The sequence below is a fragment of the Mirounga angustirostris genome, unplaced genomic scaffold (assembly GCF_029215605.1).
Source record: "Mirounga angustirostris isolate CCGP_5_RB_7025 unplaced genomic scaffold, mMirAng1.0.hap1 SCAF_3, whole genome shotgun sequence".
Lineage (NCBI taxonomy): Eukaryota > Metazoa > Chordata > Mammalia > Carnivora > Phocidae > Mirounga > Mirounga angustirostris.
In genome coordinates, this window is record NW_026991711.1 from 61,131,289 (window position 1) to 61,150,938 (window position 19,650).

The 19,650-nt window shown below is 41.0% G+C and overlaps 1 protein-coding gene across 4 annotated transcripts in view; it reads right to left on the reverse strand.

Moving 5' to 3' along the window:
• NEK5 (NIMA related kinase 5) overlaps positions 1–19,650 on the reverse strand; it is a 59,006-nt gene that overhangs the window by 26,028 nt on the left and 13,328 nt on the right. For all 4 annotated transcript variants that reach the window (XM_064586147.1, XM_045869375.3, XM_064586145.1 and 1 more), the window contains 13 exons: positions 16,593–16,690; positions 14,600–14,683; positions 14,441–14,511; positions 13,097–13,183; positions 10,976–11,030; positions 8,904–9,104; positions 8,743–8,824; positions 8,054–8,187; positions 6,956–7,140; positions 6,001–6,067; positions 4,863–4,979; positions 3,807–3,893; positions 2,180–2,272 (listed from right to left, as the gene is read on the reverse strand). In XM_064586147.1, the coding sequence (XP_064442217.1) occupies positions 2,180–2,272; positions 3,807–3,893; positions 4,863–4,979; positions 6,001–6,067; positions 6,956–7,140; positions 8,054–8,187; positions 8,743–8,824; positions 8,904–9,104; positions 10,976–11,030; positions 13,097–13,183; positions 14,441–14,511; positions 14,600–14,683; positions 16,593–16,690 (1,361 nt within the window). The remainder of the gene's footprint in view (positions 1–2,179; positions 2,273–3,806; positions 3,894–4,862; positions 4,980–6,000; positions 6,068–6,955; positions 7,141–8,053; positions 8,188–8,742; positions 8,825–8,903; positions 9,105–10,975; positions 11,031–13,096; positions 13,184–14,440; positions 14,512–14,599; positions 14,684–16,592; positions 16,691–19,650) is intronic.

Here is a 19,650-nt window from a genome sequence, read left to right on the forward strand (position 1 = left end):
TTTTGAAGATTTTACTTGTTTATTTGAGGGAGAGAGAGAGAGTGAACTCGAAGCAGAGAGGGGCAGAGGGAAGAGCAGACCCCCCACTGAGCAGGGACCCTACGATCATGACCTGAGTCGAAGGCAGATGCTTAACCAACTGAGCCACCCAGGAGTCTCCCCGTTCTGCTTTTTTTTTTAAGATTTTATTTATGTAAGAATGCAATTTTGGCTACAGGATCCCTCCCTTAGGAGGTTTATGATGGTAATCAGGAAAACAAGAAAACTGCACTGCTCATGATAGTAAAAAGGAAGGAGAGGGCTCAAAAAATTGACAGGCAATTTCAGAGAAGAGATGGCTGAAAGTTGATGGCAAAAGGGCCAAAGGAGCTGTAAGTTCTGAGCTTTTTCAGGGTCCGGTCCTGGGCCCTCGGCCCCTCTCTTCCTCAGTGGATATAAGCACCACCTTTATGCAAGGACTCTGAAGTGTGTATCTCCAGGTTTGCTCTTTCCTCCCCTCTGAGCTACAGGCTCACATACTCCGCGGCTTACTTAGTATCATCTTTACTTTGACATTCGTTCCACAAATTCATGCTGAGCACCCACCATGGGCCAGACACTGTCCTGCACAATGGGTTAATGCAGTGAATGTGACCAAAGGTCCCTGCTGACACGGAACTTACATTTTACTGGAATAAAATAGGTAATCCATGAGGTAAATTAACAACCTAACTTCAGAAAGTACTAAGTGCTGAAAGGAAATGAAGTAGGGTAACAGCAGAGAAGATGAGCAGGGGATGAGAGTAACGCAGGAACAGCCTATCTCGGCATTTGGCATAAACCCTGGAAAGATGTTGCACCGTGCGTGTATGAAGGTCTGGGGAAAGCATGATCTGTGCTGGGGGAGCAGTGAAATCAGCACTGTGAAGGAGGTATGGAAGCCCTCAGGTTTTCTCAAACTCAACTGATGTCCGAAGTGGTACTCTTGATTGCCCCCCACCACAGGCTTGCTCCCCACTCTCCCCAGGCTTTAGTAAATGGTACCACCCCTTTGTAGCCAGAAGCACATGGGTCTCCACGGTGTGTGTGTGTGCACGTGTGTGTTTTAATGCTTTCTTCTCTCCACCATTTTACACGAGGTCGCTATCATCTCTCCCTTAGAATTAATTGCTGCCCCGTCTGTAGGTACTTCACATACAGGATGTGTTGGTTTGACTCACTATTACCTGTTTGCCCTGCACCCCTGGGAAGGGTGTTTTTCTGCCTTGCAATATCATGAACTCTGAAACAGGACTGTGGCTTTTGTATCTTACTTTCTTTGTGAAGTTGGCTGTCTGATTGGATTGTGTAGTCTCGTCGTCTCAATTGTAGAAGTGTCCTATTTCTCTATTTTCCTTAAAATACAACCATCTTAGACTCCTGAGCCCCATCTCCCCTACTCAGTCCACTTTAGAGCTCCCCGGCATCACGTCATGGAAGGTCCCAGGGTCTTTCACAAGGCAAAACACTTTCGGTCTTCACCCAGCATGGGTCCCCCTCACATGCCCTTAACCAAGCCCTCATGGCACCTTGAAGATAAAGGTGAAAGACCTCCCAGAAGGGAAAAAAAAAACTCCTTGAGAGCCATTTGATAATTCATCTCTGCCCAGTTCCCTCCTCCCACCAAAAACTCAAGGTTGACGTAGAAAGACGTTAACCGGGCGCCTGGGTGGCTCAGTCGTTAAGCGTCTGCCTTCGGCTCAGGTCATGATCCCAGGGTCCTGAGATCGAGTCCCACATCGGGCTCCCTGCTCTGCGGGAAGCCTGCTTCTCCCTCTCCCACTCCCCTGGCTTGTGTTCCTGCTCTCGCTATGTCTCTCTCTGTCAAAAAAATAAATAAAATCTTTAAAAAAAAAAAAAAAAAAGATGTTAACCATCAGATTTCTGACCCATGTGTCTGAGACCCTGACTTGAACACCATCCAGAACGCTGAACTCTCAAACAGGCACGAGAGCAGGTCTCAAACTGGGCTGCACCCTGAACCACCCAGCCAGCTGCTGCAAACGGGATGCCTGGGCCCCACCCCAGGCCATTTGGGGTAGAGCCCAGGCCTCTGAGTTTTTAAGAACTTTCGCCCATGGTCCCCCGCACGGTGAGGGCTGAGAACGTCCAGGCTAGAGCCAGCTTGCTGAGAAACCCATTATCATCACATAATCATCACCTGCACAGGCGCTTCTTCCTTGGGGGCCTCTTGGTGGACGGGCAGGTCGCTTTTCTTCACTAAATAGGTTTTATGACTTATTTTTGAGTCCTCCTAAAAGTACAAATTATACACAGTCAATCGGATTGGTTCTGAGTGGGTTCTGAAGTCCACAGTGTGGACCGTGGCCAGTTCTGAGTGGGATTTCTAGTGAGGAAACACTCTCCTCCCGCTGCCAAGGCGCCATCAGTGGAAATGGCTGGAACAGTGCCTTCCTTCCAGCTCCTTTCCCCTGTGGCTGCCCTCGGCATGCCCCACGTGCAGCTTTCATGGTCTCTCTAGAAAAGTCTGCTATCCATCCTTCCTGGACTCCAGTTTCCCATCACAGACATGCCTTAAAAAACAAGGCTCCTCACCATTAACCAATCCCCTGCTCTAGAGAGAACTGTCTCCCACCTTCCCCGCTCCAGGGCCTCCAGTCCTGTGTGGACCTCTGCGTGGTTCCTGAAGAATGCCTTCCCCCTCAGCTCTCCCTCTGCTAACTCTGCTCCTCTTCTCAGACCAGATTAGACCATGAAAACGCTCACCTGGCTCATCCTTACTCCTGTGCCCTTACAGAGCTTAACTATGTTCAGTCTTACTCAATCATTGCTCATACATGTGTGTCGTATCTTTCCAACTCTCTGTGAGTATAAGTGCATATGTTAGAAAGAGTAGAGGTTTCAGAATCAGATGTTTAGTCCCACCTCGTAATATCAAAGTGACTTTGGATGAATTATTTACCTTTCCTATCATGGGGAGTAAGATGAGATAAAGTATGTGAGCACTCTAGTTCGGAGCCCGAGTACGTACAGCTGAATTGTACGCTATGCTCCCTTCACCCATATTAATTCATCTATGTGCCCTGAGGGGTGGGGAAGAGGGAGAAAGAAATCAAGTCCAGCGGTGTGGGTAATTCCACACCATGCCTGTGAGCTGGGGGCCAGCCGTGTCCTCGGCAGGCCTCAGAACCACAGGCCTCTTATAGGAGGAGCATTCCAGGGCATGAGGGTGGTGCTATGGTTAGACATTTGTGTGTTTTTCATGCAACATGGTCTCCAGACCCAGGCCAGCTGTCTCAGCTGGAGCTCTACTGAAAAAGCAGTGATCTGAGAGATGGAAGATGAGTTTCCAATGTGGTGCCTTTAAGGGATTTTCAAGAATCAACTTTTCAAGCCAACTGCACTCAAATGTGGCCTTATCCAGACTTTTCGAACCTTACCCCTGCATATGAGGCTACTCCAATCTAGCTGAATTCAATAAATGCTCATCCTTTTCCCTCCCTTATGGGCATGGACTTACTTTCTGCATCTAATCTAGTTCTGGTGTAAAGTAGCCGCTCTGTCAATAAGTATTGACTGATTCACAAGGAAGACAATGAATATTTTTAATAATAGCCATTCCTACGGAGAGTCTCAGATGTCCTCACCAGCATGGGTAGTCTCAAGTAAACAATAATAAAAGCTTCAGTTAAACGTTGGCTTTCCTATTAAAAGTTTGCATGATAACATTTTATCTTTTCTATGAGGAGATCCTTACTTTTGAAACCTGCTCAACTTAGATCTAAATCAGTAGAACCATGTTTCCTTTAGGAGAAAAATGTGTTCACCTCCAGTTCACTCCCCATCTTCTTCTTAATTTCCTTCATGTCGTTGTGGTACTGTTGGCGAATTTCCTCTAACTGCTTCCAATATTCCTGGAAGACAATCCCAATTTAAAAATGTTAAATGCTGGTGAACAATTGAACAGAGTAATCTCTACACAGCCTATGAATTTAAAGAATGTGTGATCAACAGTAAGAATTAGAAAACCCAGTGTTCCTAGAGATGATAATCTGCCTTACGTTTCAGCTGGGCTACTTCCCTCCCTATGAATGAGAGGGGGGCTTTGGGCGATCTCACTTTTATATATAACCCAGAATGTGTCAGTGACATACAATTACTTTATATACCCCACTTTTATGGGTTTAATTTTGTTCCCCCCCTAAAAAAGATATGTTGGAATCCTAACCCTCAGTACCTCAGAACGTGACCTTGTTTGGAGATAGTGTCATTGCAAATGTAGCTAGTTGAGCTAAGATGTGGTCGGTCCTACTGGAGTGGAATGGGGCCCTAATCCAACACCACGGGTGTAAGAAGCCAGCCACGTGAAGGCAGAGACACGCAGAGAGAAGGCCACGTGATGACAAAGAGTGGAGTCATGCAGCCGCGAGCTAAGGAATGTCAAAGATTGGCAAGAGGCAAATGAGTCCCCTCTGGGTTTCAGAGGGAACATGGCCGTGCTGACACCTTCATTTTGGACTTCTGGCCCCCAGAACTTGGAGACAATACATTTCTGGTGTTTTAAACCACCCAGTCTGTTATACTTTGTTAAGGCAGCCCAAGGACACGAATACAAATTTCAGAAATGGTAATGGTGGACAATTACATTATCAATCTGAGGTCAAAAGCCTTATGAACTTCACTCTCCTGCATTCTCTGAGGAGGTGAAATCCAAATCTCTGATCCCCTGAAACTCCCAGCAGGGAGCTTCACATGAGTGTGTCCAAGGCTTGTGCAAGAGGCCTCTCCCTAAGGCGTACTGCAGATGCTGAAAGTAATATCCTATGCAGCACAAAGACAAGGTGCAGGGACACTGGTAGATCCGGAATCAGACTGTTTCTAACCTGGTCCTTCATTTCGTTTCTCCTGATCTGCAGCTCCTGGAATCGAGACTCTTCTCTGTTGCTTCTTGGCTTTTGTCTCCAGTTGTGATTTGGCTCAGCAGAAGATGGACGAAGACCCTATCAATTGAATGAAATGATTTATAAAGCATACTTGCATTTTAGAAATGTCTTCTCATTTGACCTTGGATCTTTTTCTTTAAACAAGAATTATATCGTGAATCAAATTCACTGCTGGGGGCGGGCAGTAGAATTTTCTTAGTTTCAGTATGATACATTTAAAAAGCAAAGAAAATTAATAAAACCATTTGTGTTGTTTATCATAAGCAATCAATATTTTACGCTACCATGGGAGACACCTCGATCCATTTTCTGAACAGTTCAACTATAATTGTGAAATTGAAGTTCTATCAAAGTTGAGCCACCCTGGGGCATCAGGTTAAGTAGGAGAATAGAACTAGAGCTTTTGAGCAGCCCAAAATAAGAGTGACAGAAATAGGATGCACATCCAGCCTCCTTTAGCCCCAGAACTCTGACACTATACTTAAAGGTTAGTTTTCATTTCAAATAAAATACAATAGTCACCTTTAGAAAAGTGTATTGAATGCTCGGGGAACCTGGATGGCTCAGTCGGTTAAGCGGCTGCCTTCGGCTCAGGTCATGATCCCAGAGTCCCGGAATCGAGCCCCACATCGGGCTCCTTGCTCAGTGGGGAGTCTGCTTCTCCCTCTGCCCTTTGCCCTACTTGAGCTCTCTCGCTTTTGCTCTCTCAAATAAATAAATAAAATCTTTTAAAAAATGTATAGAAGTCTAATAAGTTAGAATCAAAGAACTATAGCACTGAAGGGGACCTTGAAGCTCATCCACTCTCAAACTGTCATTTACAAAAAGGAAACTGAGGCTCAGAGAGGTCATATGACCTGAGTAAGGTCACATAGCAAGTGATAGAGCCAGGGAAGAAACCAGACTTCCCAGACCGTGATTCAGGCACATTTCCATTATTCTTCTTAAGCTATTAAAAACTGGAGAAGGTGAAGGGTAGTCCTCATCCTCTATGTGGAATGCACTTTGATTTAAGGACCCATGAATATCTGTGAGCAGGAAATTCCTGATTGCCCTTAGTAATTGGAATTTTACTTACCAACTGCTTTTCCACTTTCAACTTATATTGTTGAGCTTCAAATTTCCTCTGAAGGTATTCAGCAGGCCTTAGAAAATAAAAATGTTCAGCTTGAGTAGGAATTTTCACTAGTCTTAGGCACAATTTTAAGGAGTGGATTTTATTTATTTATTAGATTTCTTAATGAGATTCACAGTTTACCTGTGGCTTGAAAGTTCTGAATTCAAGAAGTAGTTTGAAGTTATAGAATGCATACTTGGGAATCAGGAAGAAAGGAAGCAAAGAGAACTGTACCAATTGGTGATACAGGAGAGGATCAAACAGAAAAATATTCCGATGCAGTGATATTTCTTCAGGATAGGATCAGTCCATCCATGGTCTACATACAATGTGTTGGAGGGAAAAAGAAAAACCCTTTCCAGAATCTTGTCATGCTTTGGACAGGTATCTGATCAATAGCCTCGACACCCCCGTTGCTTGTCCATTTCCTGCACGATGCTCTGAGCTCCTTGAGAACAAGATGGTGTCGCATTCCTTTACCTCTATTCCTCACACTGGCACACAAATGAAAGATCCCAAGAAAATAAATGCTAAATGAAAGGTATTTCCTTTTCAATATGTCTCAAATGATAATTTGATTACAATTCAATTATTATGGATTAATATTAATAACTTCTTTGGAAAATGATACATATATAACTATTTTCATCCTCCTGGATGGTGGAATTTACTAGAAGGAAGGAAAAATTCAGGAGTATGAATTTCTGCTCATGGTTCAATGGATAAGAAGATAAGCTACATTAGATTTGAGATGAAACAGGGTCAATGGAACTGTGAATTAAGTATTCAAGATGGAAAGTTTGGAAGTTCTTCTTGGATTATTTGTTTTAGGAGAATTGGAAGGGCTTCAGAATAAATGTTGATATATCAAGATTATTTTCAGAGGACCAAAGTTTAAGTTAGACTCTAACATTACCATTGACCTGGTGATGGACTGTGGCTTTCTTTCTGATTATAATTCTTCTCAACTCCAGAATCTTTTTGAGGAACACAGTGGTAACTTGGTACGTGCACTCTCTTCCTCAACACATCAAGTTGGGCATAATAATAGTCATAATGTCCACGCATTGCAGCAAGTTTGGGCCTTTCTACCATTTTTATCTGAAGGATCAAAAAGAAGAGGAATGACTTTAAAGACACATAATTAAAATCCATAAAAACTGACAGTTTGATAGTGACCACAGCTAAAACAAGGCACTGTAAGTATATTTTTGCTGTTTTTGCTCTAGACTCATTTTTTAGAGTAAAATAATCTTAGGATCCCCAAATCCTAGAACTGGAAAGTATTTTAGAAGTCTAAGTCCTACTGTAGCACAGTAGTTTATAATTTCACTAAGGTGTGAAGAGGAATCCTGCATACTTAATGGTTGGTCTACCAAAAATGCTTAGCTAGGGACTTTGCCTACCCAACCCAAGCTCTGAAACTAAACTCACTATTATTATTTTCTATTTTTATAAACTTCTTTACATCTTGCTGTACTTTTAAAAATCTTGCCTTCTTTAAAAAATACAATTCTTCAATTAAAAGGCAATAGCCATTTTATCATTTATATACCAGAAGCATTCCACTAGCATGGACTAAGAGGTTCAACACTCTGCTGACGTGGATTCAGACAACTAAGCCTAAAAATCCCTAGGAAAAAACCATTGACTATATAATAAAAATTTCTCAATTATATATACCATGTTAGAATTAAGGGAATGAAATGCACCATGTTTTCTGCTGCCATACAACTCACTTATTCTATATGGAAAAACCTTATTTAAAGAAATCGAAAGGTTTTGAGTTGTAAAAGGAAAACTAAAACTAGTACATAGAATACTTATAAGGAAATACAACTGGAAGTTGTTCAATGAAGTACCACTTTAATGCTCATTATGGAATGATTTTGCTCATAAGCACAAAGCTAGTATTTTCCAAAGTAACACGCTTGTACCCTAGGAACATGTGCAAGTAGGTCTGTAGGACATGCCACCTGCTAACAAATCAGAGAAAGAGTTTAGTATGACTTACAGATACAGGCTTCTGAGCTCCAGCTGGTGGGATCCATTCATTTCTATACAATATCTCCTTCCTTTTAATTGGCTCTGATGGCCTTGATCTTGGTAGGCACTTTCCCTGGAATCTCGCTTTCTGTATCGTAGAATCTTATTTAACCAAAATAAAACAACTTCAGTTTCTTTAAAATGTCCACATCTTAACATGGATGCTTGTGAGAGTGCGAACATAAGGGACCTTTCACGACACAGGAAGTTCGCTTTATCCCGAGATATTTAGACCCAGTAAGAGAAGTCCCCGTGGAAAACTAGTCTGCGTTGTCTTTTAATGGAGAAAACCATTTTATCCAGGGTTCCTTCACATATTTCTAGTATATATAACACTACCTTTAAAAAATTAGGGATTAACGCTAACATTTACAGAGAAAGGATGCATAGGATAATGGCCCAAGTAATTACATGTAGTGATCATCGCGTGGGTTATAGACCACACCACTCACACCACACTGTTGGGTGAAATGTGTGAGCAGGTTTTTTTTTTTTGAGAGAAAGCAGAAAGGGAGGGGCAGAGGGAGAGGGAGAGAGAGAATCTTAAGTAGACTCCCTGCTGAGTGCAGAGCCCCATGCAGGGCTTCATCTCAGGACACACGTATATGAGACACACATAAGAAATGTTTTTTGATCACGTGGTCAAATCGTTCTTACCTTGCACCCCCTTCCCTGCAGGCTGAGAAGCCAACGGTCTTGCTTTATGTGTGAGGCTGTGACTGAAGTCCTCCCGAATGACCTAAGACGGAACACATGTGTCAAGGACTTGCTAACCAAAATCTCTGTCAAAATCCACATGGAATCACCTCAAAGCTCACCTCGGGAGTCAAGTATTTGGCAATAAGATTCTCTAAAAAGGGCCTTTTCAAAATGGAATTAATAGACGGCCGATCTCGGGGAGATACTTCAAAGAGCTGAGATATCAAGGCCTGCAGGTCACGGGAGAACCTTGGTGATATCGGGGCAAAATGCGCTTGACAAATCCTCAGAACCAGCTGGTGTATGTTGTTACCCTCAAACTGAAAGGACAAGGAATGATGATACTAAATCAGTGAAAACATTGAATAGTAGCTTGTAAAGAAGTATCAAGAAACAAAACAGGTGCTCACCACAAGGGCTGCCACACTTGGGGCCGGGGCCCTCTGCCTGTCACCCTCAGATTTTTGCACCCCAGGACTGGGGGGGGCTGGTAATGACCACCCTTCCCTGGGCCAGCTGAGGGACCCTTGTGGAAGCAGCCCTTTTGCTTTTGCTCAAGCTGGACTTTTTAAATAAAAAAAGTGGAATTTGAATCTCAAAACAAAACAAAGCAAAACCAAAAAACAATGTTTTAAAGCTTCAGTTAGAAGTATTATGGTCCACCTTAAATGGTTTTCATCAACTAATATTTCATGAGTAGATATTATAGGCAGTTACACAATGTGATGCCATGTTATATAAAACAAGGTTTTTTTAGTTTTAGTTTTTTCTTATCAAAATAATACTTATTCATTATAAAAAACTGGAAGATAGAGGAAGCTACAAACAGGGCAAATACATATAATTTTGTCAGCCAGGGGTATATTTCCTTCTAGTCTTTTTAAAAATAATGTTTACTGGGGCGCCTGGCTGGCTCAGTGGGTAGAGCATGCAACGCTTGATCTTGGGGTTGTGAGTTCAAGCCCCACATTGGACATAGAGCTTACATTAAAAAAAAAAAAAAAAAAAAGTAGGGACGCCTGGGTGGCTCAGTCATTAAGCGTCTGCCTTCGGCTCAGGTCATGATCCCAGGGTCCTGGGATCGAGCCCCACGTTGGGCTCCCTGCTCAGGGGAGAGCCTGCTTCTCCCTCTCCCACTCCCCCTGCTTGTGTTCCCTCTCTCGCTGTGTCTCTCTGTCAAATAAATAAATAAAATCTTTAAAAAAAATAAAAATAAAAAAAATAAAAAATAAAAAAAGTAAAATAATGTTTACTTTACAGAGTTGAGGTCATAATAATATGGAACTTTGCACCTTGCTTTCTAAATTAACATAGCATAAACATTTCCTCAAAAATTCTTCATAAACCAGAAAATCTTCCATTGTATGAGGCCATGGGTTTACACATAAGCATAACGCTCAGCGGCACTGTGTGGCAGTGAAGATCAGGTTTGGTCAGGCACTTACTAGCTGTCTGACCTTTGACAATAATAATAATTAATAATAATAATAATAATAATAATAATAACAGCTGTGTAGAAAAGAGTTCTTAAACTCTTTAAGAGTGCTCTTCTTAGAAAAGCCTGTTTATCATATTGGCCCTTGGCTGGCATCTGGGAACTCACATTTCTGGAGAGTTCCCACCACTCCCTAAATGTTCAGAGTGGCTCTCTTTACCTACATTGGTGGCGCAAACAATATGGTTTATGCTGAACACCTGCTTTCTTCCTAGGAGTCTGGAAGCTTGGTACCTGCCAGGCATAGGATGCCCACATGACCAGTCCCACATCCAAACCCTGAGCACTGGGTCTCTAAGGAGCTTCCCTGGTTGATAACATTTCACACGTGCTGTCACTACTTGTTGCTGGAGAAATTAGCATGATTCCTGCATGGACAAGTCTTAGAAGCTTGTGCCTGGTTTCCTACGGACATCACCCCACGCACCTTTTCCCTTTGCTGATTATATATTCACGCACAATTTATTTTTAATGAAAATATGCTACATATACTATTCTGTAACTTGGGTTTTTTACTTTACAAGTTGCACATCTTTCCATGTCGATATATATGGATCAATCGTTCATCTTAATAGCTTGTCCATGTAATTTTTAACAACCTAATAACTCCAAACATTAACCTTTTTCCTCTCAAAAGTTAATTTCACTTTTATAGTTTCAATAATTCAAGATTAATCTGATGATTAACATACTTACAGGATGCTTGAGTGTGCAAAGCTCATACAAGACACAGCCAAGAGACCAAATATCCCTAGGAAAGATAAGAGTTCACATGCCAAGAAATATCCATAATTCTCAATTAAAGCCTTTATCCTTACAGTGCCTTATATTTGTGTATCTTGACAATTTTATATTTTATATTTTTATTTATATTTTTTACAAATGCTTTCAGATACATTTTCAATTCTTAGTCCTACTAAGGTGAGAGGTCAAATCGAAACAGTGCATAGTTTGTCAGAATCAGAGCAGAGCAAAGGTATGCCAACTTTGCTACAATCTGAGGGCTCAGTATTTACCTCAGCTTCATGTGCTCAGAGGAAATATGTGTCTATATGGAATTCTGAGCAATCTGGAGGAAGCTGGCAGGACTCAAACACAGACTGGTTTTGATTCAAAGGGTAAAATTTGGTTGATTAGGAAGGTATATTCTACTCAAGGCTACTGACAGAACCAAAGTTCTACTAAGTGATGACATAGTATCTGGCCCTCAATAAACTTGAAAATTGTGCTTGCAATAGATGACTAGAGACTTGCTCTTTAGTACTTAGCATTTATATGTGATTAGTTTAGTATGGAGTTACCTTACAGAAAAAGCATCATTAAATCTAAACACCAAAGAAAATACAGTGAGAAGTGAAACACAGTCAAAACAAGGATTTGGTAAATCGAGGAAAATGGTTCCACTGTTTAGCAACACTTCCTCTGAGTGTGCCCAGGAGGAGCAGAGGGAGACATCCTGAAGGCTTGAGGAAATGAAGAGTGATTACAGAATAGGTAGGAAACAACTTCCAACTGCTTTCTAGTGTTTTTCTAAGAGTTCCTAGGCTCACGGACCACTTCCCACGACCACACAGAATTTTATCTTCACCAGGTCTTCCCTGGGCCCACATCCTCCCCTGTTCCAGAGTGCCCCCTATAGCCAGCCAATGTGGTCCCGCAGAGAGTGCAACCACCCCCGGCTGGGTGGAACCTTTTCTGAGTCTTCTAGGGCCCTGCCCTGCGTGTGGTGGGGGCTGCGTTGAACCAGGGACCTGTTTCCTGCTCTACAGCAGCTACCCAGCTGATTATTGCTAAGATCTTCCAATTATCGAAAGCACCAAATCAGCGTATTTAAATGTTGACTCCAATTTTTTACAAAGCAGTACAAAACAATGCTGCTGACCCAGGGTGCTTCTCTGGACAGTCTCACCTTCTACCCAGGCTCCACTAGCCGCATTCCTGCTCAACTGGAGGCCAAATCCCTACTTGGTATTACAGGCTATTCAAAACAAACAAACAAACAAACAAAAAAAACAACAAACCTGTTTTTCTATTATGCAGAGAAGTATCTATTATTCTTTCTAGAAATCTCTACCATCTGGGCTCTGCCCTCCACTTATCTCTTGCAAAGTCAAACAGCCAAATATCCCTTGAGTATTTTCCAAAACAAAGGGAAAATTAACTCCCTGAAGGAACTCAGTCTTCCTGCTAAACCAACTAGTTCCTCTGGCAGCCGACTTTGAAAAGTGAATTTTTTTTCTGCTTCTCCTTACCTGGAAGTAAAAACTACCTCATGTTCACCTTTTACTCTTGTGCATATTAGTATTATTCTGCCAGGGTAGGCTCCGGTATCCCACACACAAAACTAGTTGGGTTTTAAAGCTGGAAATACCTTAACAACTGCCTTGCCAACACTCTCTTTGTTACAGCTAGGGAAACTGAGGCCCACAGTGGTCAACCAGCAGGGTCGAGATGGCGGCAGGGCCAAGACTAGGGCTCCTCGCTCCTAACCCAGCACCCCCGCTGCCTTCTCTCTGACCCAGCCACAACACTTCCCTGTGTGAGGCTAAACGGTGTTCGGAAGGTATGACAATCAAACAGATGCACGTCACAGAGACTGAAATTTCCAGTGCTAGTCTTTTTATCACTTGTATCTTCAAATGAAATGTCTTTCTTCTAAATACGTTCTAAAGCTTCAGGGGACACTGAAGTGGTTGGAGACAGTCGCTGCGATCCCCTTTTCACACGTGAAGAAAATACGAAATTATGAAAGTACCATGAGAAAGAGAGAATCCACTCGCTTTACTGAGACTTTCACACCAGTTGTCAGCAACTCACGTTTTGTTGTTGTAGGGTTTATTCTGACAGATCTCTGGGGACAGGTAGTATGGTGTTCCAACACAAGTTCTAGCAAGTTCCATGGAACTAGGAAGTTATGTTAGATAATAAAATAATATGGTTTGTTACTGGAGTAAGAAAAGGCTTAAGACACGGACATGCAAGAAGAAAGTATAAAAATGGATAACACAAAATTTGATGAATGTACATCTTAAAATAAAGCCAACACATTACATATTAATAACAGAGTAATAAAATAAGTTGATTTTTAAACTTATAATTCACCAGCCCAAAATCTACACGTAAAAAATATTTATGGCTAAAGGCATCACAAAGAAATACAATTGTTACATTACAAAACTCTTAGATGTGGAAAGAGTTCCCCCTTTCCAATTACCAAAGTAATGCAGTCCCATGACTTAAAATTTGGAAAATATGGAAGTGAACAAAGAAGAAAAAAATTACCCAGAATCTTACTAGCCCGAAACAGCTATTATTAAAATTTGGATATATTTCCTTCTTGTCTTTTTTTCATGCATATTTTTCATATAGGTGTGATCACAGAGTATTTAAAATTCAGAATTCCAGGGGCGCCTGGGTGGCTCAGTTGGTTAAGCGACTGCCTTCGGCTCAGGTCATGATCCTGGAGTCCCGGGATCGAGTCCCACATCGGGCTCCCTGCTCGGCGGGGAGTCTACTTCTCCCTCTGACCCTCCCCCCCCTCATGCTCTCTCTCTCATTCTCTCTCTCTCTCTCAAATAAATAAAATCTTTAAAAAAAATAAAATAAAATTCAGAATTCCATTTTTGTCTTAATATAACAAAGTTTGTTCTCACATTATCAAGAAGTCTTCAAAATCATCAATGTGAGTGGCTACATAATACTCAGGTACATGCTTGTGCCAAGCTTTATAAAATTTACCCATGTCCCAATTATTAGGCATTTAAATTATTCCATATATCAAACTATTCCTTTAGAATAGAACATTAAAAAAATCTCTTGACGTTTACTTCCACCAAATTGTCTTCCAAAACAGTTGCATCAATATATCCCCCAGAGCATGTGTGAATTTGCCTGTTTCACTCAATTCTCACTAGCTTTATGCATATTCAGTCACATCTCATTTGATAACCTTATATCACACTATACATTTCTATTATACCAAGATTTATCTTGGAAATTTTAATCTTAGGCAAAATATCATCTGAATGAATGATGCATTTATAGAAATAGTTCTCTAAAACTATCTGGAAACCAAACTTTTAATATCTTAATTCATGATACCTAAAAATACATATTTTGGCTGTTATGAATCAAAGAAAAATGATTTTTAAAAGTACTTACTTGTTCAGAACTCTTGCTATACCAAAGTCCCCAAGCTTTGCAACCATTCCGTTCTTGCTAAGAAAAATGTTCTATAAATGGAGAAAATGCTATGTTGTTGGAGATATTTCAAGAAAACAAAAGATCAGTTCTGTCTTGATCTTCTCTCTGAGCTGTTACCTGCGCTTTTATGTCTCTGTGTAAGATCTTCCTGTCATGAATATATTTTAGTCCTAGAGAAATCTGTACAAACCAACTCAGAATCTGTGGAGGGAACATAAAACAAAGCCAGTCAGTAGTCTGGTGGTCATTGAAATGTCTTCATGAAAAGATGCGAAAAGAGAGAAATAACATATTTATGTGTATGTATTTATATGAATGAAATTACTAGACATACCATCTTATCACATGATTCTCTTTTTATAGAAAAAAAAATGAAGGTGCAAAAAGGAAATCTAAATGTGCTGGTATCAAAGGGAACTACGCACACAGAGAGAAAGGTAAGTAGAAGCAGGGGAGAGAGGGAGGCAGTTCATGATTTTTTTTTTTTCTTAACACGAGTTTGCTAACTGCATCAGGATAGCAGATAAGCAGCATTTCCTGATAACCCTGGTGCCATCGGTGTTTCCTTTTCCATGGAAGGAGGGTGCCAAGGCAGAGAGGGAAAGAGGAAGAAGCAGAGAATCTGTGCGGTTATTAAAATTTTCAATGAAATACCAATATATGTGTATATGATATAAAAACAGATATTATACTTTTAAACTTTTTGAAACTTAATTTCATTTCTTAGTCATGATTTTATTTTATCGAAGCTGGCCACGAGCCTCTTCTTAAAAAATGTGTTCTATGCCTATAAAGACTTCCTTAAACTATTTCAAAATGTCATTGGTTCTTTGTCTGCCGGATGCCACAGTAAAAGGAAAAGAAAAGCAAAAATAGCCATACTCCAGATGCTAAGATTCAGTTGTAATTTTAGTTCTTTTCCAACAAAGGGAAATGTAATTCAAAATTTTGTGGATAAAAGTGTTTTTATTAAATGTGGCAAAATAATCCCTAGAGGGGAAGAAAGGAGGGTTTCTACAAATACTGAATTAAATATATAATGTAAAGGAGCAGAGGAAGGATGGTTGATTAAATTTACAAAGTTTAAAGATACCGATTCTTGAATCATATGTACATTCAAACTATTCCATTTTAGCTCCAGGAGGAAATGATAGAGGCATGTGGTCCTTAAACAGTAAAATAGGACACAGAAACAAATGGCTGAAAGAAAGATGGCGGGCCATTCCCATGCACTGCTCCAGGCAGTGGCCTGCCCCACCTGTCACACAGGCCCCATTTGGATTCCCTTCCACACACACATTCCTGCTGTCTCCTTCATGAGCACAGCTCCCAAGAGGGTTCCAAAGGAAGCTCAGAGGATGGAAGAAAAATGTGTTTGTGCAAAGAGAGAATGGGAATCGAGGCTATTACTCTTGGCCTTTCTCTCTTCTCTCTTCATAATCAATGAAACCAAATAGCCGTTGTCACAAAGAGCTTCCATGCTCCCTAGCAAAGTGGGATAGCTATTTTAAAACAGCGTACTAAGTGGTAAAAGGAAGAAGAGTGAAGCTATAAATGTGTCACACTTAAAATGGCTGAGGAGCATCCATATTCACATTTTTGTAGCCATGAAGATTGATCTCAAGGGCATCCTACAGGAGATTGTCCAAAAATACAACACTATCGTTTCTCAAAGTTCACTCTCAAAAAGAGATTCAATTTCAGCTCAATTGCAAACATGTTCTGGACTAAATCTATCAAGAATATTTATCCACTGTTTTATGGTTTGAATTTCTTTACCAGAAACCATGCTGTATATAAACATGGCCTACTACTTATGGCATTATAAATTTAATTCCCCCTAATATAAATTAAAAGGCAAATTGGAGGGGTTTTTTTGTTTTGTTTTGTTTTTTTAAGATTTTATTTATTTACTTGACAGAAAGAGAGAGAGAGAGCGCGAGAGAGGGAACACAAGCAGGGGGAGTGGGAGAGGGAGAAGCAGGCTTCCTGCCGAGCAGGGAGCCTGATGCAGGGCTTGATCCCAGGACCCTGGGATCATGACCTGAGCTGAAGGCAGATGCTTAACGACTGAGCCACCCAGGCGCCCCCAAATTGGAGGTGTTTTTACCTGATCTTCGCTAAATAACACTCCCCGTTGTCTATGGATCCTTCTCATGAGATCTCCTCCGTCACAGTACTCCATCACAATAAACAACCTGTTGTTCTCTATAAGAAAAGGCATCATTACCTTTCATGTTCTCAAAGGTGGAGAATATACAGAAAAATGCAGTATACAACAGTTAAAAAGGTTGGCTGCAGAATCATGATGGACTGGATTCTCAGCCCACTTCGCCACTTAACATTCTTAGCTCTGTGACTCTGGGCAAGTTATTTAAATTTCTCTGTGCCTCATTATCTCATCTGTAAGGTGGAGATAACAATATAGAAACTCCTCTAAGGACTGTTGCAAAGATTAAACGGGCTAATCCACGTCAGATGCTCAGAACAATGTCTGCATATAATGAGAGTTCTGTAAATGTTAACAATGATTATTAACACATTCCTGCCAGAGATGAGAAATCTGCTGTAAAATAGCAGCCATGAATCTTAACCAAAACCTCAGGAAGAATTAACGGACCTTTGACCTTGGGTGTAAACTTTTATTTATATGGCACTTACTTACTCAACTATGTTGCGGAGCACAATAGACACTCTTCTAAACTAACCTCGGACTGACCTACTTTCTAGAGTCATTACCATTACTGCTGCCCACTCAGGGTTACCCTGGTAACTACTAGACTCTCTAGCATGCTCAGGTACCTCTGTTCCCACAAATTCTCACCAAGATCACTGTGTTCATCCCCAAATCTGTTTAAGCCAATTATACTTGTTACTGTCATTATTGCATGAACTGATGAAAAATGAATGGAAAAGAGAGAGAGATGATTATTTCTACAAAACCTATGTTGACTACTGTGGAGAACTCAGTAAAAGGGAGTAGTTTTAAAAAAATAATAATAATAAAAGGGGGGTCTTTGACCTAAATGTTGGATAAAGAAGTCGAAAATAACTGAGAAAGCTTTAAAAAGACTGTGCACCCAGACTATCTGTAAATTCTGACTCCACTCTAAAGAAAAGAAATTGGAAACCAGAAATGAGGGGAGTAGTCTACATAGGAAGGAATATTCAGAACTCTATTCAACACGCTCATCATCAAAGATGAGTCTTTGGTCTTATATCAAAAGTTTGGCAAATGACTGTGCATTTATAGACAAAAAAATATGTGTGTATGATTTCCTGCTTAACCAGCTCTTTCCCGGAACCAGCCAACCACCAGCTGGGCTCCTGCTAGGAAGGGCTCCTACTCAGTTGTTCGTTTCTGCCACTCCTTTGTGGGTTCCCTGCAGACAGAGCCCACACTTTGTTCTTTTGTCTTCCCTGCGCCTGGCACAGTAGCTGCCACATGGAAGGGGCTTCTTAAAGGGTGGTTAAGTGGTGATTAACATAACATAATAAAATAAAAAAAATTTAAAAAAAATCTAAGGAGCACACACAAAAAATGGCACAAAATCAGGCTTTAAAGCAAGTATTAATCTTCCTCATGTTTTGCCCAGTAGTTATGGAGCATCCACTAAATTTCAGCATCTCTTGCCAAATAGCTATCATTTGCTCCCTCTCTTTTTCAAGGAGCCTAAACCAGCTACCAAGTGTCTGTGAGCATCCTGACAGCGTCTGCCCTCAGTTGCCTCCGAGTCACAAACTCAGGGATCCTCTGACACAACACTTCAATTCCCACCTCCTTAAAGGGGACAGATCCATTCATTCATCAACAGACCGTTATTGAGGACATGCCAAGGAATGAGGTGCTGGGAATATAGAGCAAATATACTGATATTGATATTTGCTCTATATTTGTTCCTTGGAATTAGCATGTAATGGTGCATCTTCAAACCAATGACCCCCTGCATGAGGAGGCGACCGTTTAGTTGGGGAGCTGGTCAGCATACATGAGAAGAGTGACCGTGGATGTCTGTGCCTTGGAGGGCAATGAGGACAAGAGACAGTGAAGGACAGACTTGGCGAGTCCAGGAAGGTTTTAAGAAGGTGTTTCCGGACATGCCCTAATTATCTAGGGGGTCAATTATCTTCAGGAATGTATGAGTTTTAGGAGAACTGCTATTTCTCATAGCTCAGTCCTTGAGAGGGTCACTTTGGCGATGAAGGAAGGGCAGTGGCAAAACCACGGGACAGGCAAAATCAGAAAACTAAGGAGAAAAGGTTCCATTTTACTTCCTTGCCACCAACCTCCAACTCACTCAGCCTTACACTGGTTTTCCACAAAAGAAGTTAATTGCCTGCTTCAGGATTAATCATGGCTGAGCCATCTAGAAGAAACTATTTGGGTCATTTATGCATCATTTGGTTCTAAATATGCATTCCCCCCCCCCCACTAGCCACTGTTAATTTCATATTTAATGGGGTTAGAACTGTCTGGAAAGATCATTTATGTTATCAAATTTTCCATCTGTTTAAGAAAAGTAAAGCACTGTGGTGGGCAGGGAGAGGTATAAGAAACAATTATTGTCCTCATGGCCTCCAATCTCATTGACGGAAATAAAGGCTATACACTAGCATTATAATAAAGCGTATTATGTGGCACACGAGTAAGAGTTTGGAGAGTCTCAGAGCAGAGGTGAGACAGGTCCCTTTCCGTTAAGGGACAGATCTGTGTTCAGTCTTAAAGCACGTATAATATTTGGAAATGCAGAAAGGAGGAAAAGGACGCTCTAAAAAGGAAGTGCAAGACACACTGTAGGGCATCAACTTCTGGACCTGAAAAGCTCACGGGTCATTGACCTTTCCAAACTATTGAGGGGCACTCACGGTAGGAACTAACATTAAACAACCTTTCTATTGTCAAATTCCAACGTGTAAAAAACAACTACTGTAATTAATTCATTCTAAACTGCGCTTCTTAAAAAATCTTAAAAACATTGGCATCTTCCAATCGGTTGCTGTGGGCCCAGCAGTCTTGATGTTATTACTGCCTGCATGATTTTTAGAACCCCTTAACCAATTTAATTTGCTTGTAGTTTCTTTTTTACATATGCACAAGAGTAACAGAAAGTAAATACCTCTTAAAAAGCTCTTTTAATACATAGAAAATAAAAATTGGGATAAGGAAG